Source organism: Lipotes vexillifer, unplaced genomic scaffold (assembly GCF_000442215.2).
Source record: "Lipotes vexillifer unplaced genomic scaffold, Lipotes_vexillifer_v1.1 scaffold977, whole genome shotgun sequence".
NCBI classification, from domain to species: Eukaryota; Metazoa; Chordata; class Mammalia; order Artiodactyla; family Lipotidae; genus Lipotes; species Lipotes vexillifer.
The window spans coordinates 3,370,197-3,387,299 of record NW_006783088.1 but is presented as its reverse complement, the minus strand read 5'-3'; the positions used below and the strand labels follow the sequence as shown (position 1 = coordinate 3,387,299).

The 17,103-nt window shown below is 63.3% G+C and overlaps 1 protein-coding gene across 8 annotated transcripts in view; it reads left to right on the top strand.

The window, feature by feature from the left end:
* DGKZ (diacylglycerol kinase zeta) overlaps positions 1-15,333 on the top strand; it is a 42,823-nt gene extending 27,490 nt beyond the window's left edge. For 2 of the 8 annotated variants that reach the window (XM_007455784.1, XM_007455788.1), the window contains exons 2-31: positions 3,769-3,877; positions 4,173-4,268; positions 4,591-4,665; positions 5,875-5,931; positions 6,330-6,398; positions 7,263-7,334; positions 7,442-7,558; positions 7,658-7,729; positions 8,023-8,118; positions 8,397-8,479; positions 8,583-8,643; positions 8,740-8,853; positions 8,946-9,086; positions 9,528-9,606; positions 9,797-9,852; positions 10,016-10,078; positions 10,179-10,252; positions 10,341-10,452; positions 10,754-10,953; positions 11,104-11,204; positions 11,305-11,384; positions 11,475-11,544; positions 11,681-11,721; positions 12,258-12,397; positions 13,301-13,332; positions 13,598-13,641; positions 14,110-14,230; positions 14,309-14,342; positions 14,588-14,687; positions 14,931-15,047. In XM_007455784.1, coding sequence (XP_007455846.1) covers positions 3,769-3,877; positions 4,173-4,268; positions 4,591-4,665; positions 5,875-5,931; positions 6,330-6,398; positions 7,263-7,334; positions 7,442-7,558; positions 7,658-7,729; positions 8,023-8,118; positions 8,397-8,479; positions 8,583-8,643; positions 8,740-8,853; positions 8,946-9,086; positions 9,528-9,606; positions 9,797-9,852; positions 10,016-10,078; positions 10,179-10,252; positions 10,341-10,452; positions 10,754-10,953; positions 11,104-11,204; positions 11,305-11,384; positions 11,475-11,544; positions 11,681-11,721; positions 12,258-12,397; positions 13,301-13,332; positions 13,598-13,641; positions 14,110-14,230; positions 14,309-14,342; positions 14,588-14,687; positions 14,931-15,047 — 2,626 coding nt within the window. Of the gene's footprint in view, positions 1-2,726; positions 3,474-3,768; positions 3,878-4,172; positions 4,269-4,587; positions 4,666-5,874; positions 5,932-6,329; positions 6,399-7,262; positions 7,335-7,441; positions 7,559-7,657; positions 7,730-8,022; positions 8,119-8,396; positions 8,480-8,582; positions 8,644-8,739; positions 8,854-8,945; positions 9,087-9,527; positions 9,607-9,796; positions 9,853-10,015; positions 10,079-10,178; positions 10,253-10,340; positions 10,453-10,753; positions 10,954-11,103; positions 11,205-11,304; positions 11,385-11,474; positions 11,545-11,680; positions 11,722-12,257; positions 12,398-13,300; positions 13,333-13,597; positions 13,642-14,109; positions 14,231-14,308; positions 14,343-14,569; positions 14,688-14,930 lie in introns of those variants that run through there. The other 6 variants (XM_007455783.1, XM_007455782.1, XM_007455786.1 and 3 more) reach the window with 6 other exon arrangements.
* The last annotated feature ends 1,770 nt before the right edge of the window (positions 15,334-17,103 follow it).

Genomic DNA, 17,103 nt, shown 5'->3' with positions numbered 1-17,103 from the left:
CGCCCCGCCCGCCCGCCGCCCAGTGACTGTGGCCTTTTGTTTTCTGGGTGACACTCGCATCAGGCGGTGTGTTCGGCTGACTAATCTCCTCCGGGCTGGGCAGCTGTCACAGGGCGGCCTGACCAGGCGGGCAGGGAAAGCTGACACCCTGGGGCAGTGGGCAGCTGGGCCTTTGGGCTCCTATTCCTGGGTGCAGAGCAGACCCTGCGTCAGGCAGCCCTGGGTTCAGGTCCCAGTCCTGCCGCTGACCAGCCAAGTGATCTTGGAGCACGTTACTGCACCTCGTCAAGCCTGTTTCCTCATCTCTGTAATGGAGCCATCAATCCTGCCTCAGGAGGTGGTGGTAGTGAGGATCAAATAAGATGATAAGCGAACGCACTTAGCCCAGGGCCCGTCGCATAGTAGGTGATGGGTAAATGGGACGGCTACTGTCCTTATTATGGCTCCCTTCCCTCCCCCCATCCCACCTTAGTCCCAGCTCGTGGCCCAGCAGGGAAGACCCTGCTCTCTGCCACGTCTGTGGGGTGCGGGCTTTGGGGTTCAGGTAGAGGCAGGTTCCAGCAGTGGGTCCGCACAGACTAGTTGTGCACTTTGGGCAAGTTACCTCCGCAGTCTCCCATGAGGAACGGGGCATGATACAGTATCTGTTCTTTAGGGTGCTGTGTTTATTTATTTAAATTTTATTTATTTATTTATTTTTGGCTGCGTCGGGTCTTCGTTGCCCGGCTTTCTCTAGTCGCGGCGAACAGGGTCTGCTCTCTTCGCTGCGGTGTGTGGGCTTCTTATTGCAGTGGCTTCTCTTGTTGAGCACGGCCTCTAGTCGCGCAGGCTTCAGTAGTTGTGGCTTGTGGGCTATAGAGCTCAGGCTCAGTAGCTGTGGTGCACGGGCTTAGTTGCTCCGCGGCATGTGGGATCCTCCCAGACCACGGCTCAAACCCGTGTCCCCTGCATAGGCAGGCGGATTCTTAACCACTGCGCCACCAGGGAAGTCCCTGGGAAGTCCCTAGGGTGCTGTGGTTTATAAAATGGTACACATGTTTGCAGAGGGCTTAGAACCGTGCCTGTTACAGGTGGGCACTCAGTAAACGTAAACTGTGATGGCATTGACTTTAGGAGGAAGCCAGGAGCTCTCCCGCCTTTCTCGCTGTCACCTGCAGAGGCTGGCAGCCTGTAAGAGGCAGAGACCCGGAGCTGGGCAGACCCGAGCACTGCTTCCCCAGGCATGGGCGCCTCCACGCCAGCGCCTCCACGGCCAGCCAGGGCCCTGCCTGACACTGCCTGCCCGGACCCACAGGGCAGTAGCAAATCAAGGGTGGAGGTGTTGGATGGGAGGAGTAGGCGCTGGACATGCAGCCCAGCCCCGATTCCTCAGACACATCGTCTTCCACCTTTTGTCCAGGGCTCCCACCCTCTCTCAGGGGCCCTCAGCTAGCAGAAGTGTCTCTCCTGTCACCCCCAGGCAGGTGTCCCATGGCCGTGACTCAGACCTCCTTGTGGCTGCCAGGGCCCAGGAGGGTACTTGATGGCAGGACACAGGTGTCCCTGGGAATTCTGGAGGTGTTGCCCCCCTGAAGCATACCAGGCTTCCTGCCCCTCCCGCACTTTTAGGGGGAGGTGAGGGTACAGGTGCTCCCAGCTGCCTGTGTGGAAGGGGCGGCAGAGGGTAGGTGAGCTGGCAAAGAAAGCAGAGCCTGTGTTCAGACCAGGCCAAGGGAGGATGGCTTGAGCAAGGGTGGTCCCCAAGGCTCCTGCAGGAGGAGCTCTGGGTAGCTTAGTGTCTGGAATTCTCAGTGTTTGGGCTTCGAGCATTGGCCCCCAGGTCAAGGTGCAGTTAGTTCATGGGCTTCCTCAGCAGCAGAGCTGGAAGGGTTTTCCGACATCATCCAGCATTTTCACACATGGAATGTCCGTACTGTGCCTCTTCAGAAAGGTAAGACCAGGAAAGTTCTTACTGTCGGCCCCTCAGAGCAAGAGGACACACACACCCAGAGCCCAGAGGCACTCTCTCTGCTCTCGTGGCTTCCCACACAAAGTCCCCCTGGTGGCTTCTCTCCCTGTGCAGCTGCCTCTCCAGTTTTGGGGGGGCCTTAGTTCCCCAGGGCCTTCAATCCCCAAGGCAGGCGTCAGATCCTCTCCATTTCTAGTGCCACTGTCAGCCTGACTGCAAGTCAGGGGGTCGTATCAGGACTGAATTTCTCTTCAGAGAGCCTCATTTTCTTACCATGGCTTGATTTGTGCCATGTTCCAGGAGGGGACACCTAAGCCTAACCTGCCCTGTGTTGGTGGCAAAACAAAGGCCTAAGGAGAGGAGAAGCCTTGCCCTCAGCCACTCAGTCTGTCTAGGTCAGCTCCAGGCTTACACCTTCCTTTTTCTTTTCTTTTCCATCAGCTTCAGGCAAGGGACTTGAAGTCCTTTAGGCTAGAACTTGGTGGATCATGGTGCCTAGAGAGGGGATCCCAGATGGGGAGCTCGCAGCCCCTCCTACCCAGCACTCCTGGGGCCGCACAGGGAACAGTGATGAGTGCAGGCTCCCTGCTGGATCCTCTGGCACCCCCAGGCACCCCGTTTACGGAGCTCAGAGGCCACAGACGGCCCCGCCCCCCATGCCTCCCAAGTGTTCCTTCTCTGCTCAAAGGGCAGCAGCTGTGACGGGGCTCCCGGGCACAGGGTGCGCCGTGGCCTGGCCCAGCTCCTCATGCCCCCGGTCTCCACCCGACAGCCACCTGCCTGCCCCTGCCATGGAGACCTTCTTTAGGAGACACTTCCAGCGGAAGGCGCCAGGCCCTGGAGAGGGGCAGAGGCGGCCCGGCGGCGTGGGGCTGCCCACAGGCAAGGCCCGGCGCCGCTCGCCTGCGGGGCAGGCCTCCTCCTCACTGGTCCAGCGGCGCCGTTCCAGCGCACAGCTCCAGGGCTGCCTCCTGGGCTGCGGGGTGGGGGCCCCGCGCTCCAGCCGCCGGCGCTCCAGCACTGCGCCCCCCGCCTGCAACCCCCGCTTCACCGTGGATGAGGTGCCCGCCCTGCAGCCTGCCGCTGTTGGGGCCGCGCGTCTGGGCGCACCCCTGCTGTTGGCTGGGCTCTTGGGCATGGATGAGGAGGAGGGGGTCCAGGAGGAGGATGTGACAGTTGCGTCGTTGGCGGCCACCCAGCCAGGCACCAAGAGACCGGGGTCATCCCCGCATCGGGGAGCCCTGCCCGTACTGCCCATTCCCCGCTGGCGCCGGCGCCGAGCCTCCTCCCACCTGCTGCCCGCTGACGTGGTGAAAGACCGCGCCCTCTGGGGCCTGCACGGTTACTACCAGCCCCTCAGCCAGCAGCGGTCCTCAGGCCAGCACCGCAGCCTGGGGGGCCGAAGAGCCTCGGGCACCGCAGCTGGCCCCAGGATGCCTGCCTGCATGTACCCGCTGTCCCGCGGACGCCAGGTAGCCCTGCGGCGCAAGTCAGCCGGACCCCAGACCTGGAGTGCCCTGCTTGCGTAGGTATAGCTGCAGCCAGCAGGGCGAGTGGCCTCTGGGGGCTGGCTTGAGGGCCCCCGGCTCGGGAAGAGCTCTGAGCCGTGCTCGGAAGCCAGCAGGACTCTCAGGAGGGCCCAGTCTCCTCGGGGATCCTCCCAGAGTCTTGGGCTGCCTTAGGGCATCCTCTGCCCTCCCTATCGCCATCCATGTCTTGACCCGGTGTTGAGGTCACGGTGAGGGCAGAGATCCTAGGTGAGGGGAAGGAAGCAGAGTCGCCGAGTGCTCAGCTAGCCTCAGCTATCTCCTTTTCTGTAGGAAAGCCATCACCAAGTCAGGCCTCCAGCACCTGGCACCCCCTCCTCCAGCTCCCGGGGCCCCGCGCAGTGAGCCTGAGCGGCAGATCCGGAGCACTGTGGACTGGAGCGTGAGTGGCCGGGAGCTGCAAGGGGCAAATGAGGACCAGTCCCCGCCGGGCTCAGGGCCACAGGAGCAGTTGGGTTGAGGGTACTGTGGGCAGCTGCGAGAAGAGCCCGTGGGCCTATGGGGTCAGGGCAGACCTGGCATGGCCACGTTTGAGCCAAGCCTTAAAGCCAAGGGACAGTGGGGAAAACAGGATGGAGCAAAGTAGATTGTGGCAGCTGGAGCAGGTTTGTATTGGGAGAGGGAGGGTTGGTCGGGCAGGGCAGGGGTGCACTAAGCGTGCTCATCCTGTGGTCTAGGAGTCAGCGACGTATGGGGAGCACATCTGGTTTGAGACCAACGTGTCCGGGGACTTCTGCTATGTTGGAGAGCAGTACTGTGTAGCCAAGATGCTGGTGAGTGAGCTCTGTGCAGCACACTGCCCCCTGGTGGTGGAGCCAGGTCTAGAAGCCTGTAGGCCGACTCCTGTGGGCCTGACAGGCTGCTGCCCTTCCAGGGGAAGGCGGAAACAAGGCTCTCACCTAAGCACCCCTGCGGTGGGCTGCGCGAGGTTGGTGAGAGGAATGGGGCTGTGTCCTGATGCCAGGGCTGGGGCTTGCCGGTGCACACAGTGGGCAGCTGTGCTGGGGCAGGTGCGAGGAGATCTCTGCCTGCCCTGGGGCAGCATCCTGGGTGGAGTTACCTGGTGCCTCAGGGGCCCTCTCTTTCCTGCAGCAGAAATCAGTGTCCCGGAGAAAGTGTGCAGCGTGCAAGATTGTGGTGCACACCCCCTGCATTGAACAGCTAGAGAAGGTGAGTGTGGTTGCTCAGGCTCTCCGGCCCCTCCCCTTTGGGTGCTAAAGCCCTCCCAGTGCACACACGTGTGTATGTGTACACGCATTTTCATGTTACACAAACATCACCTGCCAGGGGTACCCCAGTGTGCGTAGTGGTGAAGAGCCAAGGACCCTGGAGCTGAGATGCCTGCATTTGCATCCTGGCTCCCCCCCTTTTTTGTTACTGTGACCCCACTGCCCAGAACAAGCCTGGCACAGAGTGGGGCTTGTAGACTATTACTCAACCAGATGAAGTAATGAATGATGACCGAGACACCATTTTATCAGTCCCCAAACTAACACTTAGAAGGGGCCATGCCTTGCCGAAGCTGTGCAACTCGGCTGTGTCAGGGCCAGTCCTGTGCGGCCCTGAAGCCTGGCTCTGTCCCCTCCACGCTGCCACTGTAAAGACCTTTCCCCAAGGACCACTGTCCACGGTGTGTCTGCAGCTGGGGGCACGTCTGGGTCGCGTGCTTCCAGGGAGGGAGGTAGAAGGAATGCTGGGCGGGTGGGTCCAGGCAGAGGGTGGGAGGGCTGCCATGGCCCATCAGGGCTCCCCAGGCAGCAGAAACCCAGACCATCATAAGAGAAATCCCGTAGGACTAGGAATGGCATGAACAAGGCTAACATGGACTGCCTCCCCTACCCCCCAACTCGTAGTGTGAGGGTTCCCTACAGTTCTGCTAAGGCTGAAGCAGGGACAGTTAGGAAAAGAGAAACCAGTGTAGCCCTAGGCACTACAGACCCATCACACCACCCCCTAAGGTGAAAATCAAACCAGGATTTCACAAATGAGCTAACAATCTCCAGGGACCAGTCAGCAAGCAAGGACTGGGTTGCCTGCATGTGCCTGAGTTGGGAGTGCTGGAGGGTGAGGAACAGTAAAGGAGGGGTAAGCCTTGGTGCTGTTTTAGTGGGGGAGACGGATACAGAGCTTGCTGTCTCCCTCATCCCAGAACACTGGGCAGAGGAAGGAAAGATTCCTTCTGGCTAGTGGAGAGGAGCGGGGATGTAGGAGGGCTTCTGAGAAGATGTGTCTCACGTTCTCAGGGCTCCCAGGATGATTGGGGGCTATCCCTACCTTGCAAGGATGCCTCTGAGTGACACTTTCCTGAAGGGGGTGGCCATATGCCTGACCCCACGAAGGGAGGTTCTGATGTTCTGGTGATCATTTCATGTTTCACAGATAAATTTCCGCTGTAAGCCATCCTTCCGTGAATCAGGCTCCAGGAACGTCCGTGAGGTAAGTGCCCAGGGTAGTTAGGGCCCCAGGTTTCCTGAGTGGACCTCTCTGCAGTGTCTTCAGAGTGTCACCAGGGGCTCAGCTCCTTCTAGGTGGCTCTGGGGCCCAGGGAGGTACAGGGCTGAGGCTCTGAGGGTCTCAAAGGGGAAGGCCCGGCTGGCCCTGCCTGCAGATGGGGTAGGGCACTGCCCACCTCTTGTGCCTCCCAGTTCTCTCTGTACTTCTCTGAGCCCCGGCCTCCGGGCCACAGGGAGAAGTCTTCAGCCCCTTCTCACACACGGGACTGCAGAAAGCGTCCTGCAGCCCCTGCCCCTCACTGTTGATATATTGAGGGGCACAGGCCACGTTCAAAGCTTCCACCCCTCACTTACTCCAGTGACACTTCTCTCCTCCGCCAGCCAACCTTTGTGCGGCACCACTGGGTACACAGGCGACGCCAGGATGGCAAGTGTCGGCACTGTGGGAAGGTGAGGCCCTGCCCAAGGAAGTTGGCCAGCCTGCTGCCCACTGGCCCCAGGCCCTACGGCCCCTGAGCCTCGTGTGGCCCGTCCATCACTGACCGTGGTCAGGGCTCACTCTCAGCCTGGCTGCAGTGCCCAGTCAGTTCCAGAACAGCCAGGTCCCTGGGCAGAGCAGGAGAGCAGGGAGGAAAGCCTTCTAGAGCAGTGTCTCTGGACTGCTCTGAAGTCATGAGTGAGCCCTCTGAGAAGCATGTAGACTTCATCACTCATTAACTCAGCAGATGCATGTTTAGGGCCTGCTGGGTGGCAAGCACCAAGCTGGGTAGCGGGTCCCTGTCCTCCTGGAGGAGGATGTGGCTCCCAGACAGGCTGCAGGGGGCTTCCTGAGCACAGTCCACAGTGGTTGTGGTTTCGTTGACTATTTATTGTCTGCTTCTTGTCTGCTCCCTCAGTAAGTTCAGGCTCTGAGAGGTCCCTCTTTCCTCCGTCCACTCAGTATCCAGCAGTGTGGGGCACACAGCGGGCCCGCGAGGAACATGTGTGGAATGAACAGGAATGAATGTGATCGGTACTATAAAGAATTTTCAGAGTGCACTGGCGGGCCTGGCGGGCCTGGGTCAGGAAGGAGGGATTGGAATCAGGCAGGAGTTAGCTGTGGACCCCTTTGCAGCAGATCACACAATTAACTAAAGAGAGTTGTGGGCACCTGGCTCAGCCTCCCTCCCTACCCTAGGGACTCATTTTACAGTCCTTTTATTTTTAAAAAACATGCTCCATTGCCCTGGGTGGAGAAAGGTTGGCACCGGAAAGGGGCTGGGTCTGCTGCTCCAGGCCGGGTCCCGGCTGCCCTCATCACCCTGTGCGCCCTAGGGCTTCCAGCAGAAGTTCACCTTCCACAGCAAGGAGATCGTGGCCATCAGCTGCTCCTGGTGCAAGCAAGCAGTGAGTGCTGCTCGCCCTACCTGCAGGCTGGCCCCCGGGCTGCGCTGGGTTGGGGGTCCCAGGTCTCAGCTGGGTCCGGCTCAGCCACGCCAACCAACCCCCTCTAGTACCACAGCAAGGTGTCCTGCTTCATGCTGCAGCAGATCGAGGAGCCGTGCTCCCTGGGGGTCCACGCCGCCGTGGTCATCCCACCCACCTGGATCCTCCGTGCCCGCAGGCCCCAGGTGAGTCCTGCCCGCACCCTTGACCCCCGCAGACACCTAGGGTCTGCCAGCCACCTGGGCCCACCCACCTTGTCACCAACATCCTTGCTTCCCTTGCAGAATACCCTCAAGGCAAGCAAGAAGAAAAAGAGGGCATCCTTCAAGAGGAAATCTAGCAAGAAAGGGCCTGAGGTTAGACCTGGGACCAGGTGGGCAGCTGGAGGGGAACAGGAGAGAGGGGCCTGTTTTTTGGGATGCTGAGCCCCCTGGGCTGATGCTGCCAGCTCGGCCATCAGTGGGTCAGTTTGGGCTCTGCGGCCCTGAGGAGGGTGAGAGGTCAGATCCGAGGTGCCTCTCTATGGCCAGGCCCACTGTGAGGTGTGACCCGGTGTGATCCTCAAGGGGGCACCCAGGGGCACTGCTGAGAACGGGGGTGGGGTCTGCCAGGACAGGAAAGAGCCTTATGGGCTCTCTGTGTCTCCAAGGAGGGCCGCTGGAGACCCTTCATCATCAGGCCCACCCCGTCCCCCCTCATGAAGCCCCTGCTGGTGTTCGTGAACCCCAAGAGTGGGGGCAACCAGGTACCCACAGCCTGCCCTCTCCACCGAGCGCCTTGGGGGAGGGATGGGGTCAAGCTCACGCCCCTCCCCACAGCAGCTCTTCCCAGGTTCTGTTGCAGCTTCTGCCCCATTCCTCTTTCCCAGGGACGCTGAGAAAATCCAATTCTGTGTCCACCCTTCGCCCCTGCCTAGGCCTTGTTCCCACAGTTCCCACCCTTCTCCCCACGCATCTCCCCACCTCAGCCCGCCACCCCTGACTGCCTCCTCCCCCGCCCCTGTCGGCTCCTGGTCTCCCACAGGGTGCCAAGATCATCCAGTCCTTCCTCTGGTATCTCAATCCCCGGCAAGTCTTTGACCTGAGCCAGGGAGGGCCCAAGGAGGCGTAAGTACTTGCCAGGGCTCTCGTGGGGTTGGTGGCGGGGGCTCGCCTGGTGCTCGGGGTACAGCGCTCGGACCCTGACCCCGTTCCCGTCTCCTGACCCCAGGCTGGAGATGTACCGCCGGGTGCACAACCTGCGGATCCTGGCCTGCGGGGGCGATGGCACGGTGAGCGCTCCTGCCCCTCCCAGCCCGGCCTGGCCCGGCCCGGCCCGGCCCTAGCCTCGCGCTCTGACCTGGCCTCTCGTGCTCTGCCCGCTGCAGGTCGGCTGGATCCTCTCCACCCTGGACCAGCTGCGCTTAAAACCACCGCCGCCCGTCGCCATCCTGCCCCTGGGCACCGGCAACGACTTGGCCCGCACCCTCAACTGGGGTGGGGTGAGCGCCCACAGGGCAGGGAGCTGGGGAGGGCGGGGTGGCGGGGAGGAAGGCCCAGACCCCGGAGGGGCTCAGTTCCTGCCTCCCGCCAGGGCTACACCGATGAGCCCGTGTCCAAGATCCTCTCCCACGTAGAGGAGGGCAACGTGGTGCAGCTGGACCGCTGGGACCTCCGTGCTGAGCCCAACCCCGAGGCGGGGCCTGAGGAGCGAGATGAGGGGGCCACCGACCGGGTGGGTCGGCCAGGGCGGGGCCGGGGGTGTGTGGGATCCTGGGGCCTGGGGTGACTCTTGGTGTCTCCAGACCTCGGCCTCTTCACGGGACAAGGGAGTAATGGTACTCACCGCACCAGGTAGCTGTCACTCAGCTACTCAGCACATATTTACTGAGAACCTGCTACTGCCGGGCACCGTCTGTTCTCAGCAGTGAGCAAAACCAAGTCCCGGCTCTCGTGGGGCTCCTGCAGAACGCGGCCCGCCAGGGGGCAGGGCTGTGGGAAGAGAGGGCCAGCAGGGCACGGGGTGCCCTTGCGCGCGGGGCACTTCACCCGGGAGCTCAGGCGGCAGGGCCGCGGCCGCCGGGCGTGGGAAAGGCCCGCAGGGGCGGGGCTGAGCCGGCGGTGCTCACGCTCATGGCTCATGCTCATGCTCATGCCGCCCCTGGCCTTTGTGCAGCTGCCGCTGGGCGTCTTCAACAACTACTTCAGCCTGGGCTTCGACGCCCACGTCACCCTGGAGTTTCACGAGTCTCGAGGTTGGCAGACCTGCCGAGGAGGCCTGGGGAGGCTGGGGAGGGAGGGACGCGGGAGGGCGTCCCCGAGAGGACCGATCTTGCCCTTCCCGGGAAAAGGCATTCATTCTCAACGCTCCCTCTTGACCCCAGCCTGGGAAGCGCCAGCAGGCTCAGAACAACTCACTGTCCCCTATTTCTTGTCACCACGCAGAGGCCAACCCAGAGAAATTCAACAGCCGCTTTCGGAATAAGATGTTCTACGCCGGGGTGAGTCTGGGGTCTGCCAGCTACGCGCCACCATTCCCATGCCCGCCTGTTCTACCGCCTGTGCCCCCTGCTCACCTGAGTCTACCAGGCCAAAGGACCCCTGCATGGCAGCGGTGAAGGAAATTACCTGTCACCAGATGGTGACACCCTCTGTCTCCCACAGACAGCCTTCTCCGACTTCCTGATGGGCAGCTCCAAGGACTTGGCCAAGCACATCCGCGTGGTGGTGAGTGGGCCATGCTGGCAGGCAGGGTGGGCGGGCCCAGCGGAAGGGAGACCACCTGGGTACATATACCCTCTACACCCTCCGCCGTTCCCGCCTCCAGTGTGACGGGACTGACCTGACCCCCAAGATTCAGGACCTGAAACCCCAGTGCATTGTTTTCCTGAACATCCCCAGGTGAGGAGGGAAGGGCTCTGTGTGGGCCCTGCTGCCTCTGTCTTGCACGCCCGCCCTCTGAAGCCCATTGTGGTGCCCTCCCCTCCAGGTACTGTGCGGGCACCATGCCCTGGGGCCACCCTGGGGAGCACCATGACTTCGAGCCCCAGCGGCACGATGATGGCTACCTCGAGGTTATTGGCTTTACCATGACATCCCTGGTGAGTGGGCCAGCACGGGGCCCGTCTAGAGCCCCGGCCCTGCTTTGCCCCGGTCCTGTTCCCACAGTGCCCTGGAGCCTGGCCCCGAGATGGAATGGGGGAGGGGGGCAGTCACCAAACTTCCTTCATTGGCCAGGACAGGAGAGCTGACCCTCACCACCTTCTCTGGCTGGGGTCTCACCCTCCGTCTGCTCTCCGGGGCAGGGGGTCACTCTCACTTTGGCCAGAGCATCCCCGGGAAAAGCGGAGCTTGAGGTCCTGCCACCCCCTGGCCCCTGGCCTGAGCCTCTCGCGCCCACAGGCAGCACTGCAGGTGGGCGGGCACGGCGAGCGGCTGACACAGTGCCGAGAAGTGCTGCTCACCACGTCCAAGGCCATCCCAGTGCAGGTGGATGGTGAGCCCTGCAAGCTCGCAGCCTCATGCATCCGCATCTCCCTGCGCAACCAGGCCACCATGGTGCAGAAGGCCAAGCGGCGAAGCGCCGCCCCCCTGCACAGCGAGTATGCCCCTCCCCAGCCTTGGTTTCCCCATCTGGAAAGGAGGCTCACAGTCCCCCGGGGCAGCTGGGTGGGGTACGTGGCTCGGTGCCTGGCGGGGACAGGCAGCCCAGCAGAGCCCTCCCGAGTGCTGTGTGGTCGCCCCGCCCACAGCCAGCAGCCGGTGCCGGAGCAGCTGCGGATCCAGGTGAGCAGGGTCAGCATGCACGACTACGAGGCCTTGCACTATGACAAGGAGCAGCTCAAAGAGGCCTGTGAGTGGCGAACGGGGCTGGGGGTGCCGAGGAGCGCCGGGTCCCCTGAGGGCAGGGCGGTGGGGGGCGGCCGGCTGCTGACGGCCACTCTGTCCTCCAGCCGTGCCGTTGGGCACCGTGGTGGTCCCAGGAGACAGCGACCTGGAGCTGTGCCGCGCCCACATTGAGAGGCTCCGGCAGGTGAGGAGCAGGTCTGGGGCCTGCCCGGGCTGCCCCCTCCTGCCCCGGGTTCTGGTCGCCCCCAGCCCTGGCCTCTGCTTCTCTCAACAGGAGCCCGAAGGTGCTGGAGCCAAGTCTCCGACGTGCCAGAAACTCTCCCCCAAGTGGTGCTTCCTGGATGGTGAGTGGCCCTGAAGGGCCAGCTCAGGGTGGTCCCGGGCCGTGTCCCGCCCGCTCCCTTGGGGGTCCTAGGTGGGGCGGCAGAAGACCTAGGCGTGGACGAGGGCCCCCTTCCTCAGCCACCTCTCTCCCCACAGCCACCACTGCTAGCCGCTTCTACAGAATCGACAGGGCCCAGGTGAGCACTCGCTGTCCTGCTCCGTCCGCCGCTGGCTCCGGGGTCCGTGTCCCCTGTCCTGCTAGGCCACCCTCCACAGCCAGGCACAGCCGTCCTTGCGTCCCAGAGTGTCCGCGGTTGGGCCACACACAGGGATGGTGCTGACGGGAGAAGGGAGCCCATGTGCCCCGGCAGGGCTTGCCAGGTGGGGGTGGGGTGGGGGCGGCCCTCACGGCACAGCTGTCATCCATCCAGACACAGAAGGAAAGGCACTTCTGGCCAGAGGCCTGGTCACCTGGGTAAACGCTTAGCAGTGGGAAGGGGCTGGCCAGCTGGGGGGCCCGCTGTGTGGAGGTCAGGGTGTGGGCTTGGGTGGCAGGAGAGGAGAATGGGGGAGGGGACAGGGGACTGGCAGGGCCATTGGCCCGCCTGCCTCCTGTCAGCGTTTCTGCTCACAGCAGAGGCTTCTCTGGTTCTCCTGGCCTGGCAGCCCCTTCACCACCACGCCGGCCACCCTGCAGGGCCCTGACCCTCGGCCCTTACCTCCCCACCCGCAGGAACACCTCAACTACGTGACCGAGATCGCACAGGATGAGATTTATATCCTGGACCCTGAGCTGCTGGGGGCGTCTGCCCGACCCGACCTCCCAACCCCCTCTTCCCCTCTCCCCCCCTCGCCCTGCTCACCCAGGCCCCGGTGAGTCCCAGGCCTCAGCCAGTGCCCTGGCTCTAAATCCCACCCGTAAGCCAGCAGCTCCTCAAGCCCTGTCTTCCGCCCCAGCCGCTTCCCTGAGCGCTTCCCAGAGCACCAGACGCACGTCCAGCTGCCTGCGGTCCCCACCGGCCCCGCCCCACTGACCCACAGGCAGCAAACTGAACCCAGCCTGCCAGCCCTCCACCCCACCATGCGCTCTGCTGTGCGGGCCAAAGACCTGGGCTCCCTCCCTGCCCGCATCTGAGCGCACCGCGGAGCCCCTGGCCTCCTGCCCTCTCCCCGCAGCCTGGAACCTTTTTCCCCAGCACCCACCCTGCGGTCACTGTGCCCTCCCCCTGTACCTGGTCACTTCATCTCACACAGCCTGAGCCTGGTGGTCTCTGACCCCACCAGCTCCCTCCCTGCTCCATCACCACAGTCCAGCCCCACTCGCCTCTCGGTTCTTTAAGGCACAAGTTTGCCCACCTCTGGACTTCTCCTTGCCTCCCCGATCTTCACAGAGCTGCCTCTCCATTCATCTCTCAGCTTGGGTGTTTCCGCCTCAGAGGAGTCTCCCAGGGGCCCCACCTGAAGCTGCTGTTCAATCACACTACCGTGACTCCTGTTCTTTGTAGCACTTCCTGCTCTTTCAAAATACCTTATTTATCTGTTGACTTGTTTGTCTCTCTGACTAGAATGTAAGCTCCCTGAGAGCAAGTTCTCCACCCGTGTTCGCTGCTGTGTTGCCAGTGCCCAGAACAGCACTTGACACATAGGAGGCACTCAATAAACTGTTGAAAGGACAGAGGGCGCCCCGGGTTGGGGCTGGGGAGGGCGACAAGCTGGGCCTGTGTTGTAGCCATGTCACCCGTAGCCCTGCCACATCTCATCCTGCTCTGTTTGCAGGTCACTGCCAGGGGATGCTGCACCCCCTACAGGTGAGGCCTCTCCCTGCAGGGCCCCTGCTTCCTCCCTGGTCCTAGGACCGAGGCTCGGTGGGGTGGTGGGGTCAGGTGGGGTGGAGCCCATACGCAGCCTCACAAGAACACAGCTACGTCACGGTCACCGTGAGCCCACAGCCCTTGGCACACGTGCCCCAACAGGCCCCCTTCTCTGCACAATAGTACCTCAGACGTATGTTCACACACCGACACGTGCCTAGGCGTCCAGCGCCAGAGAGTAACAGGCAGGTGTTCTGTGCAGGTGAAGAGCTGATCGAGGCTGCCAAGAGGAACGATTTCTGTAAGGTACTAGTGCCAGGCTCAGGCTTCTTCCCCTTGGCAGCCCCCTCAGGCCCTGGGGAGTGGGGCCTCTGGGCTGGGCCAAGAGCTGACCTGTTGTGCGGTCATCTGTTGTCACCTGGGCCTCTGTGGGGCCTCCGTGTGGTGGTCCCAGTCAGCCGTGCCCCCCATCCCTGTCCAGCCCACAATCGGTGTCCCTGCATAGGGGCTTCCTAGCTCATGCTGCCTGTCCCTGGTGCTCAGAAAGGATCGAGCCTTAGAGGAAGCGCAGGCTCCAAGGCTCGGTCGTCAGTGCTCCCGGGGTGTCCCGGGGCACCTGGGATGAGAGAAGCCCATCGTGTCTCCCTTGCACTCCAGAAAGACCCCCAGAGGCCCCTAGGGAGCCTGGGGCCTGTGTGAGTTGGGGGGCGTTTCTGTGGCTGGAAGGAGGGTGGCCCTGAGGAGCCCCAGCCCTGCTCTGCCTCCTGCCCCCAGCTCCAGGAGCTGCACCGAGCCGGGGGTGACCTCATGCACCGAGACGAGCGGAGCCGCACGCTCCTGCACCACGCCGTCAGCACCGGCAGCAAGGAAGTGGTCCGCTACCTGCTGGACCACGGTGAGCTGTGCCACTGGGGCCCGAGGGAGGAGGGAGAGGCTGCCAGGCCTCTCTGACTTCCCCCTCCCCCTTCTCCAGCCCCCACAGAGATCCTTGATGCTGTGGAGGAAAAGTGAGTATGTGGGCAGTGCAGGACCCCAGTTACCCTGGAAACTGCCCCGTCTTTAGACCCTCCCATTTGGTCTTGTCAGAGCCCATAAACCCTTCCTGGCCGCATCTGTCATCCTCTGGGCCAACCCCCACCCCCCCTGCTCCCTTGCCCCAGGACCCTGAACTTCCTGCCCTTTCTGATGGCCTTTGGGAGACAGGAGGGCTCAGAGGACTGGATGGGGTCCACAGCCAGCCCTGTTCCCCCAGCGGGGAAACCTGTCTGCACCAGGCCGCAGCCCTGGGCCAGCGCACCATCTGCCACTACATCGTGGAGGCCGGGGCCTCTCTCATGAAGACAGACCATCAGGTGAGCAGACTGGAATCCATGCAAACACAAGCAACCCTTTCCCAAACTCCAGCCCGGGGAGAGGGGAGTCTGGGGGAGGGCCGCCTCTGGGGATTCAAAGCTGTCCTTCAACCAGCACAGTCCAGACCCTGAGAACCTGAGCCAGCAAGAGTTGGCTGCTCCCGAGGGAAGAGCCCCCGTCTTCTAAGCCTGCTGGGGCCGACAGGTCCCTGAGGTGATGGCAGCCCCCCCGCCCCCATCCAGGGCGACACTCCCCGGCAGCGGGCTGAGAGGGCTCAAGACACGGAACTGGCCGCGTACCTGGAGAACCGGCAGCACTACCAGATGATCCAGCGGGAGGACCAGGAGACGGCTGTGTGAGGCCGCCGCGCAGCAGGGCGACGGGGCCGCCAGAGGACCAGCCCCTCCTCGCCCACCTCACTGCCACATTCCAGGCGGATGGCCACAGAGGGACCCGGGACCCAGGCCCCAGGGAAGGAGCCCTGTGCTGCTCCCTGAGGAGCTGCCCAGACCTAGGGCTGGACTCTGAGGAGCTGGGGGCCAGGGGGTGGGGTGGGGTGGGGTCTCACCCAGCCCCCTGAGGCCATAGCCTAACCCAGAGGCTCACAGGGGACCAGGAGACTGGACTGGGCTGGGCAGACCATTGTGGGGGCTTGGGGGGGACCTCACCTTCCCTGCAGTGGGTGCCCTGGAGTTGAGGGCCCGCAGCCCGGAGGGCAGAGGGCCTTGAGGCCTCTTGAGGTAGCCCCCAGGAAGACGCTTCCTAAGCCTTTGGGTCCTTTAGGACCCTCACTCTGAGGCTCCTGGGAGCTTGGGCCCCTCTCCTGCCCTGACACCACCCCCCCACCCCCGCCCCCAGGGCTTCTTCCCGGAAACACGGAGCCTGCTGCATCTGCCTGCCCGCTGCCCTGCTTAGCACCTACTCGGTGACCCTCCTCCCAAATCGTCATTTCACCTCCGACTGTGTGGCCTGGGGGGTGGGGGTGGGGGCTTTCACGGTGACATGTTTACAGCTGGGTGTGACTCAGTAAAGTGGATTTTTTTTCCTTTCCGCTTTTCTTTTTTTGTGGGGGAGGTCTTCCTGAAGCGGTGGGATCTGCTGGGTTATCCTCCGGGTGGGGGACTGGACACCGTCGACCCAGACCCAGACTCATTTCGAGGGATCCTGGTTCCCATTTCGGGGTGGGGTCCGAGGGGCTGCCCGGGACCTGACCTCGGCCTGGCTGCCGCGCCGGTCGTGGCCGGGGGCGGAGCTGATTTCCTCCTGCTTCCCGCTTCCCGCGGGGAAGATAACAATGAAAGTGAAAGAGGTGGAGCGGGGGCGAGGCCTGGTTTCTTGGGCCCGGTCGCCCTACGCCTGGCGACCAGTGAATTTTTGACGTGTCTGTACCGGGTTTCCCTGTAGGTAGAGACACCTTAGGTGGGCGGTACTGAGGGCCCCCGCAGAGGGTGCTCGGGAGGTTGAAATCCTGGCTCAAGTAAGGACAAAGTCAGCTGTTCTGTTGGAGCAAGCCCCCTCCTCCTGGCCTCAACTGCTTTCGCTGCTTAGGGGATCGGATGAGGTGATCCCCGAGCCTCCAGGCTCAGAAGGGGTGGGCGTTTGCAGCCGCTGCCGGGCCGCGTCTGGAACTTCTCAGACGGCTGCTGTCGGCTCTAAATCTTAACCAAATCCAGGCCTGCGGGCTCCTCCTTCCCCAGCTCCCCCGCCCCCCGCGCGCCCGCCAACCTGCGCGTGGAGAAAGGCGCAGCGGCCTCCGCGCCCTTCCGACCCGTGCGCTTTTCTGGGGTCCCCCGTCCGAGCCCCATCCCGACACTGAGCAGAGCATCTCACTGCAGACCTGGTGAAGCGACCCGAGGCGGGGGCTGGCGCTCCTTCCCCAGCATCTAAGGGGCGCTGAGAGTCGAGCGGGCCCTGGGAGGCGGAGCGGGGCCTCGACGGGGTTAATCACTGCACGCGGGGCTCGACGGACAGAGCCGCACACAGGCTCGAACGCGGGCCCCGCGCCGGGACCTGTGACACACCCGGGGCTCTGTGCTCCCTCCTGGTCTCCACCTAAGGCTCCGTGGCCGTGAAGGGAAGCTGGCGTCCAGAGGGGGAAAGGGGACGGCCCCGAGGAGGGGGCAGAGAGCGGGGACGACAAGCAGGGGCCTGGGCCGAGGGAGCGCGAGACTGGGGGCTGGGGACAGGGGGTGCCGGGACAGGACGGAGACCCGGGGCTGGGGATGGGGACGCCAGGAGAGCCCGGCATCTGAAAGCGGAGGGCACCGGCCGGGCGAGGCGAGGCGAGGCAAGGCGAGGGTGTGGGGCCGAGCGGCGGGAAGAAGGGGTAGAGGCGCGGGGGGCTCGGGGAGGGAGCGGAGGCGGGGACGCCGGGGTCGGGGGGCGGCGCGGGGTTGAGGGGAGGGGGCGGGGGAG